Source organism: Molothrus aeneus, chromosome 2, assembly GCF_037042795.1.
Source record: "Molothrus aeneus isolate 106 chromosome 2, BPBGC_Maene_1.0, whole genome shotgun sequence".
NCBI lineage: Eukaryota > Metazoa > Chordata > Aves > Passeriformes > Icteridae > Molothrus > Molothrus aeneus.
This window is the reverse complement of record NC_089647.1, coordinates 85,723,348-85,746,710: the sequence shown is the minus strand read 5'-3', so window position 1 is coordinate 85,746,710 and position 23,363 is coordinate 85,723,348. Positions and strand designations below refer to the sequence as shown.

General features: G+C 39.6%; 1 protein-coding gene across 9 annotated transcripts in view; it reads left to right on the top strand.

Annotated features, from left to right (window-relative positions):
• The window catches only part of INPP4A (inositol polyphosphate-4-phosphatase type I A), a 111,506-nt gene extending 88,467 nt beyond the window's left edge, over positions 1-23,039 (top strand). For 7 of the 9 annotated variants that reach the window (XM_066545214.1, XM_066545211.1, XM_066545213.1 and 4 more), the window contains 8 exons: positions 665-837; positions 2,579-2,702; positions 3,602-3,728; positions 4,108-4,248; positions 5,599-5,696; positions 9,196-9,308; positions 9,662-9,816; positions 15,541-15,741. In XM_066545214.1, the coding sequence (XP_066401311.1) occupies positions 665-837; positions 2,579-2,702; positions 3,602-3,728; positions 4,108-4,248; positions 5,599-5,696; positions 9,196-9,308; positions 9,662-9,816; positions 15,541-15,721 (1,112 nt within the window). In that variant the 3' untranslated portion in view covers positions 15,722-15,741. Of the gene's footprint in view, positions 1-664; positions 838-2,578; positions 2,703-3,601; positions 3,729-4,107; positions 4,249-5,598; positions 5,697-9,195; positions 9,309-9,661; positions 9,817-15,540; positions 15,742-19,679 lie in introns of those variants that run through there. The other 2 variants (XM_066545217.1, XM_066545216.1) reach the window with 1 other exon arrangement.
• Positions 23,040-23,363: the final 324 nt, after the last annotated feature.

Genomic DNA, 23,363 nt, shown 5'->3' with positions numbered 1-23,363 from the left:
AAGCCTTTAAAACTGCTCAGGAGACAGGAAACACTTAAAAGAGTACCTACATTAATTTCTCACCTCACACCTTATTATTCTTGGCTGCAAGTAGGAGATGAAACATCATCTTGCCTCACTGAGGTGCAATAAGGATCAATAAGGTGGTGAAGCAATTGAATGATACACCTATGAGGCTAGAGATTGAAAAGGCAGGGTGTTTGGGAGGAATCTCATTGACAGAGATGGCTAAGCAGATGGTCCCTATTTCTGTAGTACAGTGGACTCCTTACTGTCTGTCCATGTATGTGCAGTGAAAGGGTTTGTTTGAATACGAACATGCAGTTATATACATTTCTGTATATAATTGTTCATGTTTCTGTTATGATTTCCAAATCAGCTATTGTACAGCCTGTTGTGTGGGCACAAATTCTGGTAAATTTTACATGGCCTGGAAAATCATAACAGCTTTACAAAGTAAAATTCTCCATATTTTCCTCATGCAAATAACCACACTGTAAGGTTACTTAATTATTACAAAGCAGGGAATAACCATCCAGCCAAAATAAAATGAGTTCTAAATGTGAATTATTTGTCCTGCAACAGGAAGTTTCTTCTTAATGTGTGTTTGTTTCAAATAAAGTGCTTCCACTGCTGCTAATTTTCTTTTTTTTCTTTGAACCAGGTGAATGGAGTGAAGCTCTTTATCCCTTGCTGACCACACTCACTGACTGTGTAGCCATGATGAGCGACAAGGCCAAGAAAGCCATGGTGTTTTTGTTAATGCAGGACAGTGCCCCGACAATAGGGCTCTGCCTGAGCCTTCAGTATCGCAGGGATGTTGTCTTCTGCCAGACTGTAAGCAAGCACATATGTATGATTTGATTTCACTTCCACATTGGGTGGGGTTTCTATGAATGTGAAAGATTACTCTTTCCAGAATTTTTTCAGATCTCTTCCCTGGTTTGACACTGATTTCCCCCCGCAAGCTGTGCTATCCTGTGCTTACTGGTTATGTGCATTTGACAATTCATAAATTAGGTGTCTCCTTGGATATACAGTCATTCACTATTGAAAACAAAAATTATTCCAGAACTAGTAAAAATACTAGTATACTAAAATATACTGCTGTTTTCAGAAATAGCCTTTCCCTTCCAATGCCACCAGGCCAAAGCAAAAGTAAGGTATGAGAAAGGGGGGCAAAAAGGTCTGTGAGTAGCAGGTGTACTCCCTCAGTTACCTTTTGTTGTTTTCTGCAATAAGAAACCCAGCAGAAGTCCAGCTACAAGAAGAGAAATTAGTTCTGTGTTTTTTTCCCAGAAGTTCTGTTTCTGGACCTGCTGGCATCTCTTGGGTCAGACACTGACTAGCAGGTGTCTGCACTAAAAAAATTTCCACAGAAAAAAAATTCCTCTACCCACTACACCTTTGTATTATGTCTGCTTTCCTGTGAAATCATGGTCTTGTTCATTTATTTTAAGCAGTTTATTTCTTGGACATCACTGGTGGGGCTTTAGTCCGATAATGTAATATCAAAAATATAAAACAAGTGACAGGATGAGAGGAAATATCCTCAAGTTGTGCTGGGGAGATTTAGAGTACATATTAGGAAAAATTTCTTCATGGAAGTGGTTGTTAAGACCTGGAGTGGGCTGCCCACAAAAGTGGTGGAGTCAAAAGTGTTCAAAAAATGTGTGGATATGGCAGTTGAGGACATGGTTTAGTGGTGTACGTGGGGGTGGTTCTGGGTTGGACTTGGTGATCTTGGAGGTGTTTTCCAACCTTAATGATTCTTTGATTTTGTGATCTCATAGAGATAATTCAGGGCATTTTCTCATATAAAACCCACCACATAATGCAGATAATTTTAAAATTCAATCCTTTGAATATGTTTACCCATCATGATCAGAACTTTATTCTCTTCTGTTTAATTCTATAACAAAGTCATACACCTGTATACATAGTATATGGCCATCACCTGGGAAATTCCTTTGTGGACAATGAATTAAGACTAGCATTAATCTTAGATAATAGTACTTAGTACTATTAGTACTTAGAACTACTTAGGACTTATCTTAGGACTAGATCCTCAGGATTGTGTTCTGAATATCTTGTAACATCAGAGTTTAAGTCTGCATAATGCAAACAGATACTGCATTTTAAAGCTTTCTCAAATGTAATTTTTGAAAAGCAGTAATTTATTCATACTATCAAAATTCTTGGCCTAGAACTAGCTGTATTGCTTTTCTGTCTAAAACTAAACCAATTCTCTAAAGAGCAACTTCTGTAATTCATAAGTTGTAGACCCTACCACAAGTGATCGTGTTCAGAAAACAAGAAAGTGTGAGATCTGCAGCAGCCCCATTTTGAAACAGCTTGTGAGATGAAGGCAGCGTGCCCTGAATCTGATTTTATGAATGTTTTGGGTTTTCATTGGTTGGTTGTCTTCAGCTGCAAGGAAAAAATGATGTCTAAAGGAAAAGAGTATCTGTGTGACAGATTTTATTGCACCTCTTATACATGCTGTGATTTTTGTTTGGGGCTGAAGAACCTTTTTTATTTTGAGTCATTTCATTCTTATCTGTTTCCTCTCTCACAGCTGACAGCTCTCATTTGTGGTTTCATTATCAAGCTGAGGAACTGCCTGCATGATGATGGATTTCTAAGACAACTCTACACCATTGGCTTGCTGGCACAGTTTGAGAGCCTGCTGAGCACTTATGGTAAAGGCACAGGGCCAGGGGGTGGGATTAGCTGTTGCATCAGCAAATTCTGCATTAAATTTGCTACAGCAGGATCTGAGTGTTTGGGACAATCTGCAGCTCAGCTACAAAATTATTTTGAAAACTAAAATGCAAAACTAGATTATAGCTGAAGTACTTAATTATCTAACAACTCTGATTTTCTTCACATTTACTTGAATTGCTTCCAAAAGATAAGTGTACTTCTTTTATAATAGAATGTCAAAGGTTTAAGGAAGACTAAAATGTATCACAGTGGGGTTTTTTTTTGGAAAATAATTGGATGAAAGTTCTGGTAAGCTGGGAGAAACTGTGCCCAAAATACACTTTTTGAGTTTTCTTGAAACTTCCGTAGTCTTGCAGCACAATGTGAGACTGAAGAGAAAATATAAAAAGGGAAAGTACTTCACTGAGAAATGTTTCACTCCTGTGTATCAAAAGCTGTCTGCATACTGGTTAGGGAATGTTTTATTAGACAAATCCAGAATACCTTGTGCAAAGGATATCATGGCTCTGACAATGCTGAGAAATACTTATTAGCATCACCTAACTTGGAAAATCAGCATATAAAATACTTAAAGAACAGTAGTCTGGACTGTTCTAGATAACTGGTGTTTTCTAAACTTGAAAAACACTAAGTTATTTTGAGCAGTTCAAGGAAGTTTTGCCTGATGATTATAAGTATTTTGTAATTAATGACAAACTGAACTCAAAAAATCAGCCATGACATTGTCTGTAGGTCAAGGGGGAGACCGGGGCTGCAGCACTGCTTCATCTGTGGAACTTCTGTATGGAGTGTTGGCCTATTGTTGCCATCAAATTGACAAAGGAAAGTTGTGCATAACAAGTAATTACAATTCACTTTTTCCTCTTGGATTTAGGTGAGGAGCTGGCAATGCTGGAGGACATGAGTTTGGGAATCATGGACTTGAGGAATGTAACCTTTAAAGTAACTCAGGCTACATCAAATACATCTACTGACATGCTGCCAGTCATCACTGGAAATCGGTAAAAAACAATAAATATACTTTATTCCTCATGAGTGGGAACATGCTAAAATTTGGCTTTTTCTACCCAAGTTGTAGAAGAACTGCAGTATTAATGAGGAGTGCAAAATCAGCCATTGTCAGGAGATTGGTAGATCTGATGTGAATGTCTGTGAGGATATAAATGCACCATTACAGGTTGCTGCAGGTTTGTTTTTGAACTAGAGTAGATCTTCTGACTAGAAGCAAGTTGTGGCAGTTCCTCAGAGTCAGTTCTGACTGATGGTTGTTTTTTAATGTTTATATTATATTCTAGGTGTTATCCCTCTTTAGACAAATAACACATGCTTGGAATGTAGCTTTTTTATCCTTATGTCTCATAGCTGTTTATTTCTTTTCAGTGATGGATTTAATGTGAGGATCCCTCTGCCAAGCGCCTTGTTTGATTTGCTGCCGCGTGAGATTCAAAGTGGAATGTTGCTGAGGGTTCAGCCTGTTCTTTTCAACGTGGGAATCAATGAGCAGCAAACCCTAGCAGAGAAGTAGGTGTCCAGTCAGGCAAGCTCAGCCTTGCTGGCAGTTCAGCAATGGAACTATGTTGATGTGGAATTGCACTCTTACATAACTGACTGATTCAGTTTCTCCAATACATGAACATGGGAGCACTGTTCTAAAGGAATCTGCCAAATGCCAAACAAAAAGAAGTCCTTCTTAATGTGCCACACAGCTGTAAGACTCCTTACCTCATGAGTTTGAGACTAGTCCAGGTTTATGTGGTTCAGATGTGAATTTACAATGGGAGATCTATCAAGGGCTAGTTAGCACACGGGTGCTCCTTGTGACTTAAGACCTCTGTGACTGATAGATCACTAGAGGCTGAGATCATTCTGGGTATTGCTGTGTATTTACTGTCTTGGTTTTGCACTCTCCCTGAGACTCTCTCTCCTGGTCACTGTCAAAATTCAGGATAATGGGCAAGGTGCACCTCTGTTTTAACATACCCTTGCAGTATTAATGTAATGCAACACTGCTGTTGTAAAACTGAAAAATATAATTATGTAATTATATTTGCTAGGAAAACTGCGTAGTTCTGGAAGTTCTGGAAGAGCCAGCAGATTCCCTCTGTTATGGCCACATCCTATAAAGAGTACATTGGCAGAGCACTGCTCCAGTGGAGCACTCCTGTGAAGCCAGGCACATGCATGTTGTGACAGCAGCCTTGGTACCAGGCTGGAGTGTGCACTGTGGTGGTGGACAATGAAAAAAAGTCTTAGCAAAAGCATTGCAGCAGTTACTGTTCTCTGTAGCCTACAAAGGAAGCCCAAGATGGCTAACACAGTTACAGATGTCAGCACTCTGTGTGTACATCTGTGTGTGTGGATATATTTAGATAAGATGCATCGGGGCATTGTTGACAATATTTATTAACATTCATGGTTTATTAATCCTAGAGCCATATTTTTCATTTACATATCTGAAGTCAACATTCTCAGTCCTATCTACTGATGTTATGGTTGTTATTATTAGTTTATGAACTAAGCTACTTAAGCCATCATTAAAAGTTTAAATTTAGGTAAAACAATTTGCCAGGTAGGAATTTCGTATTGAAAGAGAGACACGAAAGCCAAAGAATTTCAAATACTATTTTCTTCAAGATTTTTCTTATACCTTCCTTCCCTTTTCCCCCTCATACTCATATATTTTCTTTCTCTGTAATGAACCATTACAACAAGTTCTCTGTTACACTTCACCTGGCATTTGAATGGTTAGGGAACTCTTGGGATGAATCTTTAAACTGTTTTTTTGGTAGACATATTGGCAAGTGCAGTTGTTTCAAAGAAAGAGAAACATTTTACCTTGGGCTTAATTGTTCCTTTTTTCTCCTTTTAAAGGTTTGGAGACACCTCACTGCAAGAAATAATTAACATGGAAAGCTTAGTGAGGTTGAATTCATATTTTGAGCAGTTCAAGGAAGTTTTGCCTGATGATTGTAAGTATTTTGTAATTAATGACAAATTTGCTTGAACAGCACAATTCAGGCTGATTTTTTCATTTGTTTGCTTTATGTTGGTTTTTTTTTAAATGTTGATGGTACACCAGCTTTAGTAACCTCCAAGAAATGATACAATTCTGTTTTAATTCTTTAGTAGAATGGATTAGAGTAGAGTGGATTCAAGAGGCTTAAAGGTCAGACTGATTAACTTTCCTTTTTAAGGTTACTTTTACATCTCTTTCTAAGTGGCACTATGTACTGTATAATCATCCAGTTAGGCAGTGAGATTGTTGTAAGGTAAAGGTATAAAAGTGATAGGTTCTAGCAGCAGCACTTTTATCTGCAGTTTTTGGTGATGCTCTCTGCACTTATGATAAAACCTGCTCAGAGAGCAACTGCCAGTTTTTTGGAACTAAGTCACTTCCCTCTGCTTTTCCTTTGGCACTTCCCTGTAATTGTTGCATCTGCAGCCAACAACAGAGAGCCTGGAAAAGTAACAAAAGCTACATGCTTAATTTTTACTGGTTTTTAATTTGCTTGTTACTGCTTGGGGTTTTGTTGAGAAGGCAGTGGCCATAAGTGTTATTTACAAAAATATTCATCAATTCATTATTATGACAATCAAACCTCTTCTAAGGTTATTTCATGTGCTCTACAGTTACAATTTTATTCCAGAAATACAAATGCAACAGCATGCAACAGGATAGTAAGAATTCTGTCTGTTAAAGTGTGTTATTGCGAGCTTGGTTACTTTGAATTTTTTTTGATACAGCTGAGAGCACAACCAGCTTCCCTCCATCCAGACATTCATAATGCTGCATAATAAATTCTCTGGAATGTTAGCTGCAAAGTTTAATTTTTTATTGTATAGTAGTCTAGCATCAGATTTTCTTGTATGATTCAAAAATTAACCATTTTAAAATGAATTTTGTTCATGTCTCTGTCTAGTCTTTTATAATAATAATTCCCATTCAGCTCCTTCCTCTCCTTTTTATTTGCTTGCCTTTTTTTATTTTTATTTCAGTCTCTTCCCTCTTTCCCAAACTTCTTATGTTTGATCCAATCATCTTTTGGCTTCTTTTTTTTTTTCTCCTGAAAGTTGTGATAATTTAGGATATACAAAATGAAGTGTGCTTTTCTGTGAACCCTTATCAAGGGAGAATAGCATTTTACATTTAACTGCAAACCAGGTGATTATGCCTAGTTATGTAGTCTGTGGTAGGTAGAGGCAAAAGGGAAAACAAACAGATCATTCTAGGGGACAAAGGTCCCAGTGAACTATCTGCTGGAAGACTGCAGGAAATTTTCTCTTCAGGAGCACTACACAAGAAAAGTTGATTCCTTATCCACTGTCCATGTGCCTGTGTTATTAATCCTAAACTCTGCAGAATTTATAAGAAATTAGTCTTAGCTTCACTAACTCCTTGTCCTTGTTCTGTAGCTCTCCTTGTCTTTAGAAAGATGAGATGGCCTGTGCCCTCTTTTTGTTTACAGGTATTGGTTTCTTTCTAGATGTAGAGTTCAAACAGCCCAGCCCAGGACAGGCACGGTATTGTTAATTATAGAATAGAAATGTAGAATTCTTTAGGTTGGAAAAGGTCTTGAAGATCATCAAGTCCAACGGTTTCCCCAGCACTGCTAAGTCCACCCCTAAACCATCTCCCCAAGTGCCACATCTCCACATTTTTCAAATACCTCCAGGGATGCTGACTCAACCACTTCCCTGAGCAGCTTGTTCCAGTGCTTGACAACCCTTTCAGTGACAAAATTTTTCCCAACATCCAATCTAAATCTCCCCTGGTGCAGCTGGAGGCCATTGTCTCCTATCCTGTTGCTGGTTGCCTGGGAGAAGAGCCCTGCTGGCTTTCAGGTGGTTGTGGAGAGCAGTAAGGTCCCCTGAGCCTCCTTTTCTCCAGGCTAAACAGCTGCTCCTTCAGCTGCTTCTCATAAGACTTGTGCTCCACACCCTTCACCAGCTCTGTTGCCCTTCTCTGGACACCACTGAGGTTTCAGCACCTGGATGTCCTCCTACAGTGAAGGGCCCAGAAATGAGCACAGGATTTGAGGTGTGGCCTCACCAGTCCCCAGTACAGGGAGCAATCTCTGCCCTGCTCCTGCTGGCCACACCATTACTGATACAGGCCAGGTCACCATTGGCCTTCTTGGCCACCTGGGCACTGCTGGCTCATGTTCAGCTGCTGTGGACCAGCACCCCCAGGTCCTTTTCCACTGGGCAGCTTCCCAGCCTCTCTGCCCCCAACCCGTAGCACTGCCTGGGGTTGTTGTGACCCAAGGGCAGGAGCTGGCACTTGGTTGTGCTGAACCCCACAAAAGTGGCCTTGGCTTATTGATCCAGCCTGTCCAGATCCCTCTGTAGAGCTTTCCTGCCCTCCAGTAGGTCAGAACTGCTGCCCAGCTTGGTGCCACTGAGTGAGGGTGTACTTGATCCTCTCCTCCTGATCAGTGATAAGGATTTTAAATAGGACTGGCTGCAGAACTGAGCCCTGGGGAGCCACACTGGTGGATGTAGCACCATTCACCAGCACCCTGTGGGCCTGGCCATCCAGCTGGGTTGTTTTACCCAGTGAACAGAATGTCCCACCAAGCCATGAGCACTTCGTCCTGGAGAATGCTGTGGGAAGCAGCAATAAAGGCTTTGCCAAGGTCCAGGTAAACAATGTCCACAGCCTTCCCCCATCTGCTCAGCAGGTCACCTTCCTCTAGGAGATCAGGTTAGTCCAACATACCATTTGCTGTGAGAAGTAGGCCTAAAATAAAGCCTCAGATGTCACTCAGGTAGGATTCTTTTTGTCACAATGCCATCTCTTACAGTGCATACCTCTGTATTTATTCAGTCACAACTTTAGTTGGTGTTCTCTGTGGTTACTCCTTAAAAAAAATTAAACAAGAAAAAAGACAACTTATTGAATACTTGTAATTGATTGTCTGGAGTATCTTGCTACATATGTAAGAGATGATGTGCAACAGTTTGAACGCAGAAGATGAGTACTGAAGGTGGTCTGAAAAATTTCAACTACTTTATTTCCACTTAGTGAAATATTAATAAACAGATCATGACAATGTGCTGTCCTGTGGGTGTTTCTTGTAACTGAAAGCTGACCAGCTTGCAAATTTAAAATCTAAAATGTAAGCAGAGTATAAAATATCTTCAGAGTTTCTCTGAAGACATGCATGTTCTCCTGTCAAATCTGTGGCACAGAAATGAAAAGACTATACTAATTTTGCTCCCTTTGTTCATTCTCTTATTATACTGCTATTAGATTATGAGTTCCCGAAGATTTAAATAACTGGAATTTATATTTCCAATTGAGTTTAATTAAGCATGAATTTGTTTTGTTGATGGTACTAAGTAAATCAGAACTTGAATAATTGTTCTAGTTTCAAGAAAACACAAATAACAGGCATATAGAAACACTTTGTAAAAGATCTGTTGAATACAGATGAATAAGTGGAGTTGGTTTTGTTTGTTTTATAGGTCTACCTCGATCTCGTAGTCAGACGTGCCTGCCTGAACTGTTAAGATTTCTGGGACAAAATGTTCATGCAAGGAAAAACAAGAATGTTGATATCCTTTGGCAAGCTGCTGAGGTATTTATTCATCTAACCATCTCTGCATAGTTCAGCTGATTTTCTGTATTCATATGTATTTGCCTCTTTTTTATTACTGGAATGTTTGAATTTCTTCATTTGCTTGCATGTTGCTTGCAAATGCTGCCAGGCTAGACCTCCTCTAGAATGAGACATGGGGAAAGAAAATGTATTTTCCGTGTCAGATTTTTCCCTCAACTCATACAATGAAGTTCTGCTCCCTCAAACATGCCAAACTTTGACATTGAAGCCCTAGAGAACATTTGTGTCTGTCTGAGGGGAAGTACAGGTGTTGTCTCTGGCAGGAAGTTATGCCTGTAGAAGGAGTGATGGCTTGTCTGTCCCATTTCCAGATATGCCGCAGACTCAACGGCGTTCGGTTCACGAGCTGTAAGAGTGCCAAGGATAGGACTGCCATGTCCATCACCTTGGAGCAGTGTTTGATCCTACAGCATGAGCATGGAATGGCCCCACAGGTCTTCACTCAGGCTCTGGAGTGTATGAGGAGGTAAGAGTTTGACCACATTACTTATTCCTAAATAATGAACCATGCAAACTGCAGAGGAGTGGTGGTCTCTGTTTCCATCAAAAGAAAAAAAAAAGTAAGCTAAAGTCAGGAGACTGTAAAACTGACTGCTAGAATTCATCCCTCCTGTGCATGTGAGTTGCATATGCTAAAGCTGGTTCTTACCAGATTTATATCAGATGGGCTTGAGTTTTCAATAGAAAATTAGGAGTTTTCAGACAAGCATGTAAAAATATGTTTTCCATTAATGCTGAGCTTCCAGAACAGGAAACTGGTGCTTCTTTGAAAGTTGTTTAATGATGACTTTACCTGAACTGTCATAGCACTAGGTTTCTTAGTTCTAGATCAGGGAGATTACTCAGGGATGACTTGTTTTTGTTCTTTGAAACACAGACACCTGCAGTTTGCACTGGTTTGCCAGTGTATCCTTTAGCAGTGAAACACTGCTCACTGGGTGAACTGTCAGTATGAGTGTTTCACACTATATAGCAACCAAATTTCATCACAATGTGTCAGTGTGCTGTTGTCATATCAAAATAATGATGTTCTGTATTCTGAAGCAGCAGAGATGTTTGCAAAATTAAGTACTGTACTTAAAAAAAAAAAAAAATCTGTTTACTGTTGTTCAATGCCTTGTTTCAAGCACTGCTGGAAAACTCCGTAAGTCACATACCAAAAGAAAGGATAAGAAATCTAGCTTTAGTCTTTATCAATGTAGTTCAACAATGCTGTTCAGTCCTGTTTTTCAACATTCACTCTTATCAAATGTACTGTACTGTGTGTCTTTTCACCGAATTCTCTAGAGTGTTCAATTCTCTTATCCTTTCTGTATGTTTTTGCTGTTTGACCCTTTCTTACTCTTCAGTTACCTAGAAGAAAAATGTCTCATATAATGACACTTGCAGCCTCTTACGCTAGTAATTTGGGGGTTTATACCTACATCTAATTGGGTGGCACTGGACTTTTTTATTTTCAATTTTTTGCTGCACTTTTTGCTACATTGTCACAGAGTTAGTACTACATGAAAAGTGCACTCAGAAACTACTTAAACCTTGATATTAGAAACAAAACTTGAAACAGCTTTGTGAGGGAGAATTTACTAACTTGAAATGGACTAAGTGGTTCTCAAACATCTTTATTTAAATTGTGCCACTTGTTGACATAGACATCTGAAACTGTTACACAGTTTCACAGTTGTGTATTTAATAAGAATAAAACCAACTAGGAGAAATACTGGTAACCTTGTTACTTTCTTCAAATTCTTTACTGGGTCACTGGGTTTTTAATGCAATTGTGGACACAATAGAGAGAGAGAGGCTAACAATAACATTGTTTTGCTCCTTCAGTCTACCAATTTAATATAACACAGGATCAGATAAAATACTGACCCAAGAAAAATACTGCTTTGTGTTGACCTACTCAGGGATATTGAAAGAGGGCAAATTTAATCAAAACCTTTGGCTTGAGTGTTCTACCAACATCAGGGACTTGCTCTGGCAGGTGAAGGACTTGACTTTTTCTTCTGTTAAATCTTTGACTAAGAGAGATTGTACAGGACAAATACTGACTAGTCCAGACAGAAAACCAAGATTAGATCATTCTTCAAGCCCATCACTCTTCCTCACATCTTATTGCTCTTTGGGATATGTGGTCATGTTTTTAAAATTATTTGTTAATTCCACTCAGGAACAATGACACAGAATTAATAAAGCTTAATGAGAGAAACAGGATTATGGAACAAATATGTAAGAGTCCAACTCCACCAAATCCCATTTCAGCCTGGACAGTTTGACCTGACCTAAACAACAGGTACAGAATAAGAAAGAAAATTGTGCCCAAATTGCTTCCAGGGCATTCAGAAAGCTTGGTTTTGTTATATTAACTTGGGTCTTCTATTGAAGTGTACTGGAAAAGGAATGTTTGGTTCATTCTTAAAGACTTTTGAAGTTTCTGAGGCATTTGGAAGGACAGGGAAGAAGTACTAGTAATTTGTGAGACTCAAAGTGTTTAATCTCTTCTTTACTGACAACTTTCCAGAGAAGAAAAGTGTCCTTGCTTATACCAGTCTTAAAAAAATTAAGAAAGCATCATCTTCTTCCATTTGATGTTGGTCTTCAGAAATGTTAGTTCCCACTTACTTGTCCCCAGGGACTTCCCTTCTTTCCTAGTCTTGTGATAATTATGTGTCCGTGATAATTATGTTCAATGAGCAGGGAAGTCAGGGAGGGAACATTGAATGTTCTTCTATATTCTTGTAGAAATTTACTGATACAAGTTCGTGGCTTTCACCTTAGAAACAAATACCCTATTACAATAAAGTCATTTTCTGTAAATAAGTTACAGCTTTTCCAGTCCCATATCAAACACACAGTAACTCCCAGCTCACAAATAGTAAAATCATGATGATATGACTGGAAGTCCAAGCTAAGAGGACATGGCTACCTGACCAACAGAACAAGAGTCAAAGTCCAGCTGGCTCAGGTAGCCTCTTCCATCTGCAGCCACGCTCCCCACTAGATCTTTGACTCCCTGCCCTCCCTCTTCCTACCAGATTTCTGTCTTGTCAGAAATGCCAGTGGAGCTGTTTGTGGGAATATGCTCTAAGGCAGTTTCAGTCAAGATCATTCTGGGTAGCCAAATCCTTTACATGTTTTGGGTAGCCCAGCTCATTTTCATTAAATGAAATTAATTAGGAAGGTGCAACACAAGCAATTTAGCCAACAGAGAAGAGCCATCTCTGATAGGGGCTCTTGAAAAGCAGCTGGAAATGAGGTGAGGAAAATCACCATGGTGCTGACTAAAAGGATTACATAATAAAGTCCTAGGAGTCATGTTTGGGTATGACCACTCACTGCAATAAAACAGCTATGATAACAAGCTTGGTTGGATTTCTTCACTGATTGATCTGCTTTAAGAATAAAATCATATTGAGTTAAGCTAGACCACTTGGCAGATGCCCACCCAGCTGTTCACTACCTTCCCCCAACAGGACAGGAAGAAAAAATATGTGAAAAAGCTCATGAGATAAGACAGGGAAATCCCTTGCCAGTTACTGATACAAAACTGGCAATCCAGACTCAGAGAAAAAAATTTTATTTCTTGCCAATGGATTGGAGATGTTAAGAAATAAAGACAAAAATTAGAGAACCTTGCCTACCACCTCCCTTCTTGTCCCAGGCCAAAGTTTTCCACTGCTTCTTTCTCAGCTCTTCTACCTCCTCCCCGTGCTGAGTAATGCACAGTGGATGTGGAACAGGGATTTGCAGTCAGTCCATAACAGTCTCCTCTGCTCCTTCCTACTTGCACTCTTCCTCCACTCCAGTGTGGGTCCCTCCCATGGGCTGCAGTCCTTCAGGATGAACCTGCTCCTGCATGGGCTCTCCATGGTCTCCAGTTTCCTTCAGTAAATATTCATCTGCTGCATTGTGGGTCCTCCATGGGCTGCAGTGTGGACAGTTCCTCTCTACAACTGCAGGCGAGACTGCTTTAGCTCTTTCTCCTCTCCTTCCCTGACTTTGGTGCTCACAGGGCTCTTTCTCAGATCTTTTCCCATCACTCTTCAATGCCATGGAGTGCTTTGCCTTTTCTCACACACTCCTTCCCCGAGGCACCAGCATGGCTGAGGACTCAGCTGTGCCTGCAGTGGGTCACTGAAGCTGGTTGGAGCCAGCAGTATCCAGCCCTGGCCTCTCCTCACAGAGAGAATTCCCATATGCAAGCTAAAGTAGAAGGGAAATTGCTCTGTCTCCTAACCCTAGAGCTAGTCTGCTGATGAATGTTTTGATTTAAGACCCTGCACAATTTGGAATATTTGATATTTCCAAAAGGTGACTTTTCACCTGTCAGGGGGAAGCATCTTTATGGGGCCAACAGTGACAAGGAATGCACTTTCCAGCTCTTGCCTCCATTCCCACCATATGTGTCTGTGTATATGTCTTTATGTAAAATTGAGTAGCATGATATTTATTTTTAATGGTGGAGATGTGGCATGTGGTGTTCATAATGCCAACTTAGCATTTTTAGCCTTTCTTCTTTACCTTTCCCATTGTTGTACATTTTCTCTATATTCTAAAACACTTTTCTTCCTCCAGGCCATTTCATTGAGCCTTTATCCACCACTTTCCAGTAGACACTAGGTTTCCACTGGCTGATTCTCCTGATCACACACACACTCTCCCCACTGCTACAAAGAAATTGGGATTTGTAGGCATCACAGATTCAATCTAGCCTTGTCCACTGTAGGCACCAGGAGTGAAAACACGTCTTCATCACCAATTTGGATCAAATCCAAATCAGAAATACAGTTGGTTTAGTTCCTTGCCCACCTAACTCCATTTGACTTGGTGTGTCACCAGCATCTGAATGATCTTTTTCACCACCTCCAGGGTGTGTCTGATTCCTTGCAGGACATTGTCTGATGCTTACATAACCCTGCTACTCAACCATCCAGGTTATGGACGGTTTGTTATGGATGGAGCAAGTGCACAAGTTCGAACAGCATCAAGCTTACAGATTGCATTTAGAATTACAGAATCATAGAATTGTTTGAGTTGAAAGGGACCTTGAAGAGGATCTAGTTCAAACAACCCTGCCATGGACAGGGACACATTCAATTGAACCTTAGACCAGGTTGCTCAAAGCCCCATCCAGCCTGGCCTTGAACACTCCCAGGGATAAACATCCCTGGCTGCCTCACCACCCTCAGAATAAAGAATTTTTTCCTTATATCTAATCTAAACGTGTTCTCTTTCCCTTTTAGCATATTCCCCCTTGTCCTGTCACTACATGCTCTTGTAAATAATCTCTCTCCCTCTTTTCTGTGTGCTCCCTTCTAGTACTGGAAGGCTGCAATACAGTCCCCGCTAAGCCTTTTCCAGGCTGAACAAACCCAGTTCTCTCAGCCTTTCCTTGTAGGAGAGGTGCTCCATCCTGTTCTTCTTGGCCATTTAGTTGTTGCTTTGTGTACTAAAAATAGAGTTGGAGTGCTCAGGGTATAAGAGTGATCCAGACTTGTGAAGACCACACTACAAAGTCAACCAGGCTACCTGGGGAGCTGTTCTTCACTGTAGCCCTTGGTGCTCAATGTAAGGAGTGGGTGCACAATGAGATGGGCTTTGCAGCCAGTCTTCAGCAAAAAGCCTATATATACCCTTGAATTCATGTCCAAGCAGAAAAATAGGTGGGTGAGTTTTTTGTTTTTTTTTTTTTTAATTAAGGTGTTGGACAGGTAGTTAAGAGGTTAAATTAAATCACTCCAGCCCACATGGAAAGATGTTTGAAAGGGTCAAATACTACAATGGTTATTCATGTTCAGCTTGCTTTTCAGAGCTCCACTTCTTTGCAGCATGCCAAAGCATGGCAGAGCAGCATGGGGTATTATTGCTTGGTAATCTGAAAGAATGAACATGGAAAACCATTAATGTTCAACCTACATGTGTTTATTTTCACTAGACTACAGTACTTCTTTCTTATTTTTCTCTTTTATTCTCTTTCCCTCTCCTTATTTTTATAATTGTACTGATACATATTTTTGAGATGTTTTTCCACTCTTTCTTTACTTCATCTTCTGGTTCTGTTGTGCGTTCTTCCATGTTTTTTCATTTTCTTGACCGCTTTGTGTTGCCATCTCTTTTTATCCATCCATTTGCATGTCTGTCTTCCGTTCTGTTTTATTTTCCCTCTTCCCAAACTTCTTCCTTTTCACAGCATTGGAACACGGGAGATAGTCACCCAGAAGAACTTGAGTGGCTTGGTGCCCATCCGAGATTTCAGACTAGATCCCAGCCTCCTCTACTCTATTCCTTTACTAGCTCTCAGCCCCAATTTACTGATTGTGTGGCTGTTTCTGAGCATAGCATACCTGGTGGCCAGATTACGTTGCAAGTGAAGATAGAGTTCAAAAACAAACAAACAAACAAACAAAAAAAAACCAAAAAAAAAAAAAGAAAGAAAAAAGAAAAACAAGAAAAACAACAAAACCCACAAAAACAAAAAAGTGCTTGAATGTGTATTGCCACTTGGTACCTGCTGGACAAAGGAATGTGTCATAGCATTGTCTGCCAAGAATTATTATTATGCCTTACAATTTTACGTTTCTATTGTACTAAACTGTAAATATACATCAAATTATTTTATCAAAAACAGTTGTATTGAAACTTTAAATTATTGTTCTGCTTTCAGTGCTTGTAACATAGTCTGACATTGGCCTGTTACCTCTTTACTTTAGCCGGCCTGAAGATCTCTTACCAAATACAGTTTTGTGTTACTTGTTTCATGTATTCCAGAGAAAGGAACTCTGTCTGAAAAGAATTTGTATCTTTTTGTATATTTAAGGTGTATGCTAATCTTGCCTTTCATTTTTACGAGGTACGAAGAGAAAAATAAAAAACATGGGTGGGGTTTATAAGAAATTGTAAGAAATTTATTTAAAGAAGTAACAAATTTATACTTTCATTTCAAAGCATAATATCCAAATTACATTATTGAACAGTTTGTAGAAACATAGTCTTGTTCCTTTCTCATGGTTAAATATATTCTAATAGACTAGAAAACACTCATAAAACAACTTGCAGTGTGCTGCATGCAGAATTATTTCATTCTATTTGTAGATCTGCATTTTGCAATGTATTAAAGACATGAGGAAAATGAAACTTGTGGTTAGGAAGGGGATGTGACTGGTATTAGCCTGCTAATGATCCATTATCTATTTTAGGTGCTCTGTTATAGAACTTACTGTGAAATAGGGGCATCCTAGAAGTTAAAGATAATGGTCTTTAATTTTCAGGCAAGAAGTGGGAGGTATCAGTTAACTCCTTTAGTAGGTGGGTTTCAGGTTTTCCACTGGGCTTTATTTTAATTACATTAGACTAAATATTACTGTTACTTCCATTTTTAAGCGTTGCACAGCTTTAATAAATTACGATGCTGATAGTGGCTTAGTGATAAGCGAGCAATGGTAAGTTAGCATTTATTTAAGTGGTGAGGATGAAGTGGCTTCCTAGTTTAGTGATGCAGAGTAATTGCAGATGAAATTTGATCATCATTTATACATAACATCAAACTAGGGGAGGCCTATTTAAATGGAAAGATTTTGTTGATGCTGTGATCTGGCAGAGCTTGTCAATAGCAATAGCTGATAAAAAAACTAACCTCATTTAATGTAGTTTGATAACTTCATAAGGGGTTTTACTTCGCTTGGTGCCTGAGATGACATTGGGCTTCTGAGGAGAACTAGTACTGTGATTTGTATTTTCTACTATTAACTTGCTCAAAAAATATAGATAGCTTTAGCTTTTATTATAAATTTTAATGGAATCAAGAGCTGCTGGGAGAAATATGCTGAAATAAAAAAAACAAAAAAAGCCAAAAAAGCACAGTTAGAATGAAAATCAGAATTAAATCCTAAATTTGGATTTAATTATTCTAACTAAAAAAAAAAGTGTGTGGTTATATTTGTGTCTTCATGAAATCAGACTGTGCAGTACACTATCTCTTAATATTTTTCCTCACTATTCTTCCAATTTTGTTTAAAAAAAAATACCACAAAAAACCACCACAAAGACATATATGTTTATCTATATATATAAAGCACATATCATACTGAGTTTTAGTTTCAGAACATTGGTGCATCCTTACTGCTGTTGAGGTTTATCATGCTGTGGTGGTTTGGGACACATCCCTGTGCTGTGCTGATACCTGATGCTGCTGTGTCTCCACAGAAATCATCTGTTCTTTATGGTTAGCACTGGTTTGTCTGCTGGGGGTGCCCCAGTCTACCTTTTTACAAGGTGAGCAGTTGTCAGGTTGGACTTTGGCCTTGATTTTGCAGTATGGGGAGTGTCCTGGGTTCAGTCTAACCAGATGTGAAAGTAACTTTAGAATCACAGAATATCCTGAGTTGGAAGGGTCAAGGATCAGTTCCTGGCTTGGCACAGGATAGCCACAGGCTGTGCCTGAGAGTGCTGACCATACATTTCTTGCACTCTGGCAGGCTTGGGGCCACAAACACCTCCCTGGGCAGCTGTTCCAGGGTCCAGCCACACTCTGGTGGCAGGCACATCCACTGAGCTCCCTGAGATTATGAGTCTGTTTAAAATATGAAGGTGCTGCTCATAATTACCACTAGGGTTGCAGTAAGACCACCTTAAAACTGTTTGGAATGAAGCCCAGGCTTCTTGGAAAAAATGTAGGTTTTTTTCTTTTTAATTTCAATGGGGACAAATTTGGGGGTTTTTTTTCCTTTTGGGGCCTGGTCTGTGCTTTTGTTAAGGCATTCAGATTTAAGATGCAGTAGTGCATCCTCCTTATGTGCTTCCAAGAGAAGGAAGATGCCATGTGAAATGTGGGAAATAAATCCTTGTCACTGTATCTGTGCCATGAGGGACACATGCAATAACCAGATGCAGTGAAATGTGATATGAAGAGAATGATTCACTTTGCAGTTAAAATGCTCACCTAGCATCATGTATTTGCTAGTTAAACTTACTGCTTTTATTAGTTCTCTGAAGTATGAGTTGTGCAAACTTTTGATGTATCTATTTGGCTGCAAGAGCCATCGGGGGAGTTTTGTGAAACACAAACCAGTGCCAGAAAAACAGTGTCATCACAGATGATCCATTCTATAAAAGGCAAGCACAGAATGTGCTCCAGAGATGAATTTCAAACTTAGTTAAACTATTCCTTAAAGAAAAAAAAAATTACTGTATTTTATGAAGTTAAACTAGGTGTTACATACAGAACACAGTTACAGCCAGTTTCATGAACCAAAATTAGAAGAATGGTGAGGTCTGTAAGAGCATGAGAGCTTTCAAACTGAACCAGAATCCAAACCCTCCTTTTGAATCAGATGATCACAGCTTACCTGGTAGATGCTGCAGCTGTCTCCAAGGCAGGACTAATCTGACATTTCCATTGTAGGATGCTGTACTGTACACTTTGCCATGAAGGTCTAGTTGTCATTGTTTAGGTTCCAGTCCTCAATCAGGGATAATAATTCTCCTGCAAGCCTAAATTGATTTATAATGTATATTTAAAAGATAGTGCTTCCTCTTTGTATGTCTGTTTTTTGGATATAATCAAAGGAACTGTGGATTAGATTTACACAAGTGTAAAGAAGCCTTATAACTGGAGTAGTTTTCTATTGTAGCACAGAACCTCTTTGTAATGTGGGGCGGTTGCACCAAAATATTGGGTGAAAATTAAATTCTGCACAGCTTTGTTTCTTTCGGGTGATGATGCAGCCAGTCTTTTTTGCACTGCTATTTCATGATTAGGATTTTTTTAGATTGCTTTGGTTTTCATGTCCATTTATGCATGCAGAGATAATTAGAAAGGCATACATTATTTTTGTATCAGCTCTAATCTTTAAGTAAGTACTTATATTACTGACATACAGGGAACAATAAAATTACTTTAAAGCTCTTATAGAGAGATCAGCAGGTTTTGGTTTTCAGCTTTATGTGTTAATAAATTAGCAGAACTGCTTTTAAGCAATCCCTTGGGATCCCTTGTGCAGTGAATGGCATGTGAACTCCACAACAGTGTACCTTGAAATACATGAAACCGGCGTGAAAGAGCCTTTTCAGTAGATGTGCTGCTGCTTTCTAGAAATGCAAAACTAGCAATCAGACATAGCTTGTGTCCATTCTGTGTGCTTCTTACTGGCATTGTATGATGAATCATCTCTTTTAATATTTGCAGTGGCAAATTAATTAAACGCTCATTAAATATAACCAACTTTATTTTAATGCTATAAAATAACCAGTTCATTTCATCTTAGTTTAAGTCTTTTTTCTTTTTTTTTCCCTTTTACTGCTGTCATTTTTTGTGCTTGTTTTTTTCCCCAGTGAGGGTTGTCGCCGAGAAAATACAATGAAGAATGTTGGATGTCGCAAGTATGCATTTAATTCCCTGCAACTGAAGGCTTTCCCAAAGTATTACAGGCCTCCAGAAGGAACTTATGGAAAAGTTGAAACATAAGCATACCATGTCCTTTAATTGCTGTTCCATTAAAACATGTGGATACACTCTAGATTAACACATGATTTTGTCATCCAGAAGAGATAAATAACCTTTTTGTATGTTTCGTTAGGTCATACAGAGCATGTTACTGAATTGGAATCTATAGTAACAATTCTTCTGACACCTTAGCTTGAGAATAGTGTGATGACTCTCTGCCCGTTTCAATAGCCTTCAGTGTATGTAAGATGAGCAGATACTGTGCTACTTAATAATTACCTATATGCAAATAGCTAGGTACCTCCTGGATGGGCAAGGACTCTAGGAACGGCATTTAGGCAGCTGTTTCCATAACATCTTTTTATACTGAGTTGATTTCAGATTGAGCTTTTCCTAAAGCTTTTAGTCTTTTTAAAACTGAGAGTAAAACTCAAAAGTTGTAAATAAAAAGGATCCTAGGCAGTTTAGTAACTGTAGAACGCATTGTTGCAATCAATAAAAGGGGGTTTGATAAAAAAAAAAAAAATCAGCACAATAAGAGCCAGGAGAAAGAATTGTTTTACTGTATATAGGATGCCACCTTCATGTATGAAATTAACAATATATAAAAGGCCAGACATGTGAGGTCTGGTTTATAATTCTGTTCAAATAAAACAAATTCCTGTCATCTTTGGCAGATAAGGCCTTGGGCACACAACTGATTTTTAAAGGTATTTCAGAAACATCATGATGTTTAACTATTAATGCCAGCAACAGTTCCCCATGCCCTTCCCCACTCTAAGGCAAGTGCAACAAGCAAGTTGCTGATGTTGCACATGACGTGTTCAGTATCTTCCATGGTGTTGTACATTAATTAACACATTTTTACCCATTTTTTTTTATATCACTTTGGATTGTAAGCCTCAGTATCTTGGGGCGTTACGTTATTTTGGTCAGCGTACGATTTTTCTGCATTGGTTTTGTATGTCATTACCAAAATGCTCAAAGTGCCCAATGCATCCCCTTTGCTCCAAAATCAAAATTGGGTTCTGTTTACCTTTGCATTTCACCTGTTGAGAGTCCTGGTGGGGGAAAGTGTGGCCGGTGTCAGGGTATCTCTGAGGAAGGTAGCAATGCCCTGTGTTGATAGAGAGGAACTGCTCAGTGCTACTGCTCGTGCCTGAGAACCACAGGTGGGTTCTAGCTTATAACAAAGGTGGTCAGTTGGATAGCATTTGATAAAAAATATTCAACAGATCTCCTCTGAAATAATCTCCCAAAGAATGCCTTTGAAGCAAAGATAGCGTTTTAAAAAGCAGCTAAATGTTCATTTCCAAATTTTAACAGGATCCAGTAATCTCTAGCTAGTTTCATTCAGCACACTGTCCTTTCCTTCTTGGTTCCTAAAAATCTGAGTTTTAGAATAGAAAAAATCTGCCCATTTTTTCTTGGGGGAGTAGCAACAGCCAGGTAAGTATATGGCTGTTTTCTGATTTCTTTCTCCCTCTCACTGATGTTTGTCTGTGCTGTCACTGCTCTATCAATCAGCCATGTTCATTCTGCTCCCATGTAGGTTTGGGGGTTACAGGTCCAGCAGTTTTTGCATTTTGCTTGTTGCAGTTTAACACTGAGCAGCATGTCACAAAGCCAGGTCAGAGAGTTCTGCTGAACTAGGCTGTTACCATTATTTTAGACTCTTTAGGATAACAAAACATGGAATTCTGTGCAAAAGCAATGTATTGTAGTCCCTACCCCAGGTCTGAACAAGTCATCTACAGTAGAACAGTCCCTCGGAAATGTTGCAAACCCTGTTTGCCAATTAATAAATGTTGATTTTGTTCTATTTTTTGCTAATAAGTAAAGAAATATATGATGAAAAATTTTTCAATGGGATCTCTTTAGACATGCTACTCCATTAGTTCTGCTCAGCCTTCAGTCCCTAGCCCATTATTAAATGCTACTTTATTTTTGTATAAACTATGCTCTTTATATCCCTTTGTTTTTATGAGTTGATAATTTTATTTTGTCTATTTCAAACGTGGTTTATTTTAAGTCCTGTATTGTTACACTAAAAATCTCCCAATGTTCGGCTTCGGAAGGAAAGCTAACAAATGTCTATTGTAACAATTAGCAGTGCCACTCTCTTAGATGGTGGCCAACAATCATTAGACCTGCAATCCTTTATTTATTTTGTATGGCAATGTAATCAGAAAAAGTTGCTGAATTTTGTCTGCACGCGGGGGAGCCGCAGCCCCAGGTGCCGCGGGGCTGTGCCGGGTGCTGAGCTGCCAGCGTGGTGTCCCTGGACATGGCACTGCCAGGATAGCCATGGCACTGCTGGGATGGACATGGCACTGCCAGGATGGACATGGTACTGCTGGGATGGAATTGGCACTGCCAGGATAGCCATGGCACTGCCAGGATGGACATGGCACTGCTGGGATGGACATGGCACTGCCAGGATGGACATGGCACTGCCAGGATGGGAACAGCATTGCCGGGATGGACACGGCACTGCTGGGATGGGCACAGCTCTGCCAGGCTGGGCATGGCTCTGCCAGGATGGACGTGGCACTGCTGGGATGGACATGGCACTGCTGGGATGGACATGGCACTGCCAGGATGGACATGGCACTGCCAGGATGGACATGGCACTGCTGGGATGGACATGGCACTGCTGGGATGGACATGGCACTGCCAGGATGGACATGGCACTGCTGGGATGGGCACTGCCAGGATGGGCACAGCTCGGGCTCCTCCCAAGGGCGGTGCTGACAGCGAGGGCTCGAGCGGTGCCTCCAGAGAAAACTGTGACACGTGAAGTCCACATGGGGCCCTCACAAGGGGGAAGGGAGCTTTTTTGTTGCACAGGAGAGGCAAATCTAAGGATTACTGTAAAATGAAGTTCTGTCTAATGTTCCTTTTTTGAGTACATTTTTTAAATTATAAAACATACAAAGGTAAAAGAAGAAAACTGTTGCCAAGTATGTTCTGTGTATGTTCTGTGAAAGTACCTACAGCACAGTTGCCTTTTTTTTCATTTATACGTGTAAAATTATTGTATTATATGACACAGTTTTGTCCCAACACGACTGTATTTGCTATGCTTTGTGCATTGAAATATTTTTATTTATTTGGTTTTGGGCAGTATTAATATATCATAAACATATGGCTACTGTTTTATATATTCTAGTTCATCCAATCCATGTATGCTGTAAATGTGCTAGTCTTTAGGATGAAAACCAATAAAGAACTGACAAGAATAACAATGGTGGCTTACTTTTAATACATCTGTGGTAAGTGAAAATAAACACTTTCAGGCTCCTTGAGTTGATACACTTTTATCTGTTGGAGAGCATATAAAGCCAAGTTGTGTAGGGAGTCATTTTACACAGATGTGCAAGTCAGGAAGTAGTTACTTCTCACCCCTGCCAAAGAACAGCTGATACCAATTTTCTGTAGTTAAGTGAGGCACCAGCTTGTCCCACATGCTGCACATTGTGCAGCAGCAGTTAAGTAAAGAAGTGATATGACATATTCTTCTCCCTTAATTTTACCTACTTCCTCTGTGAATATTGTGTAAGAGCTTCCTG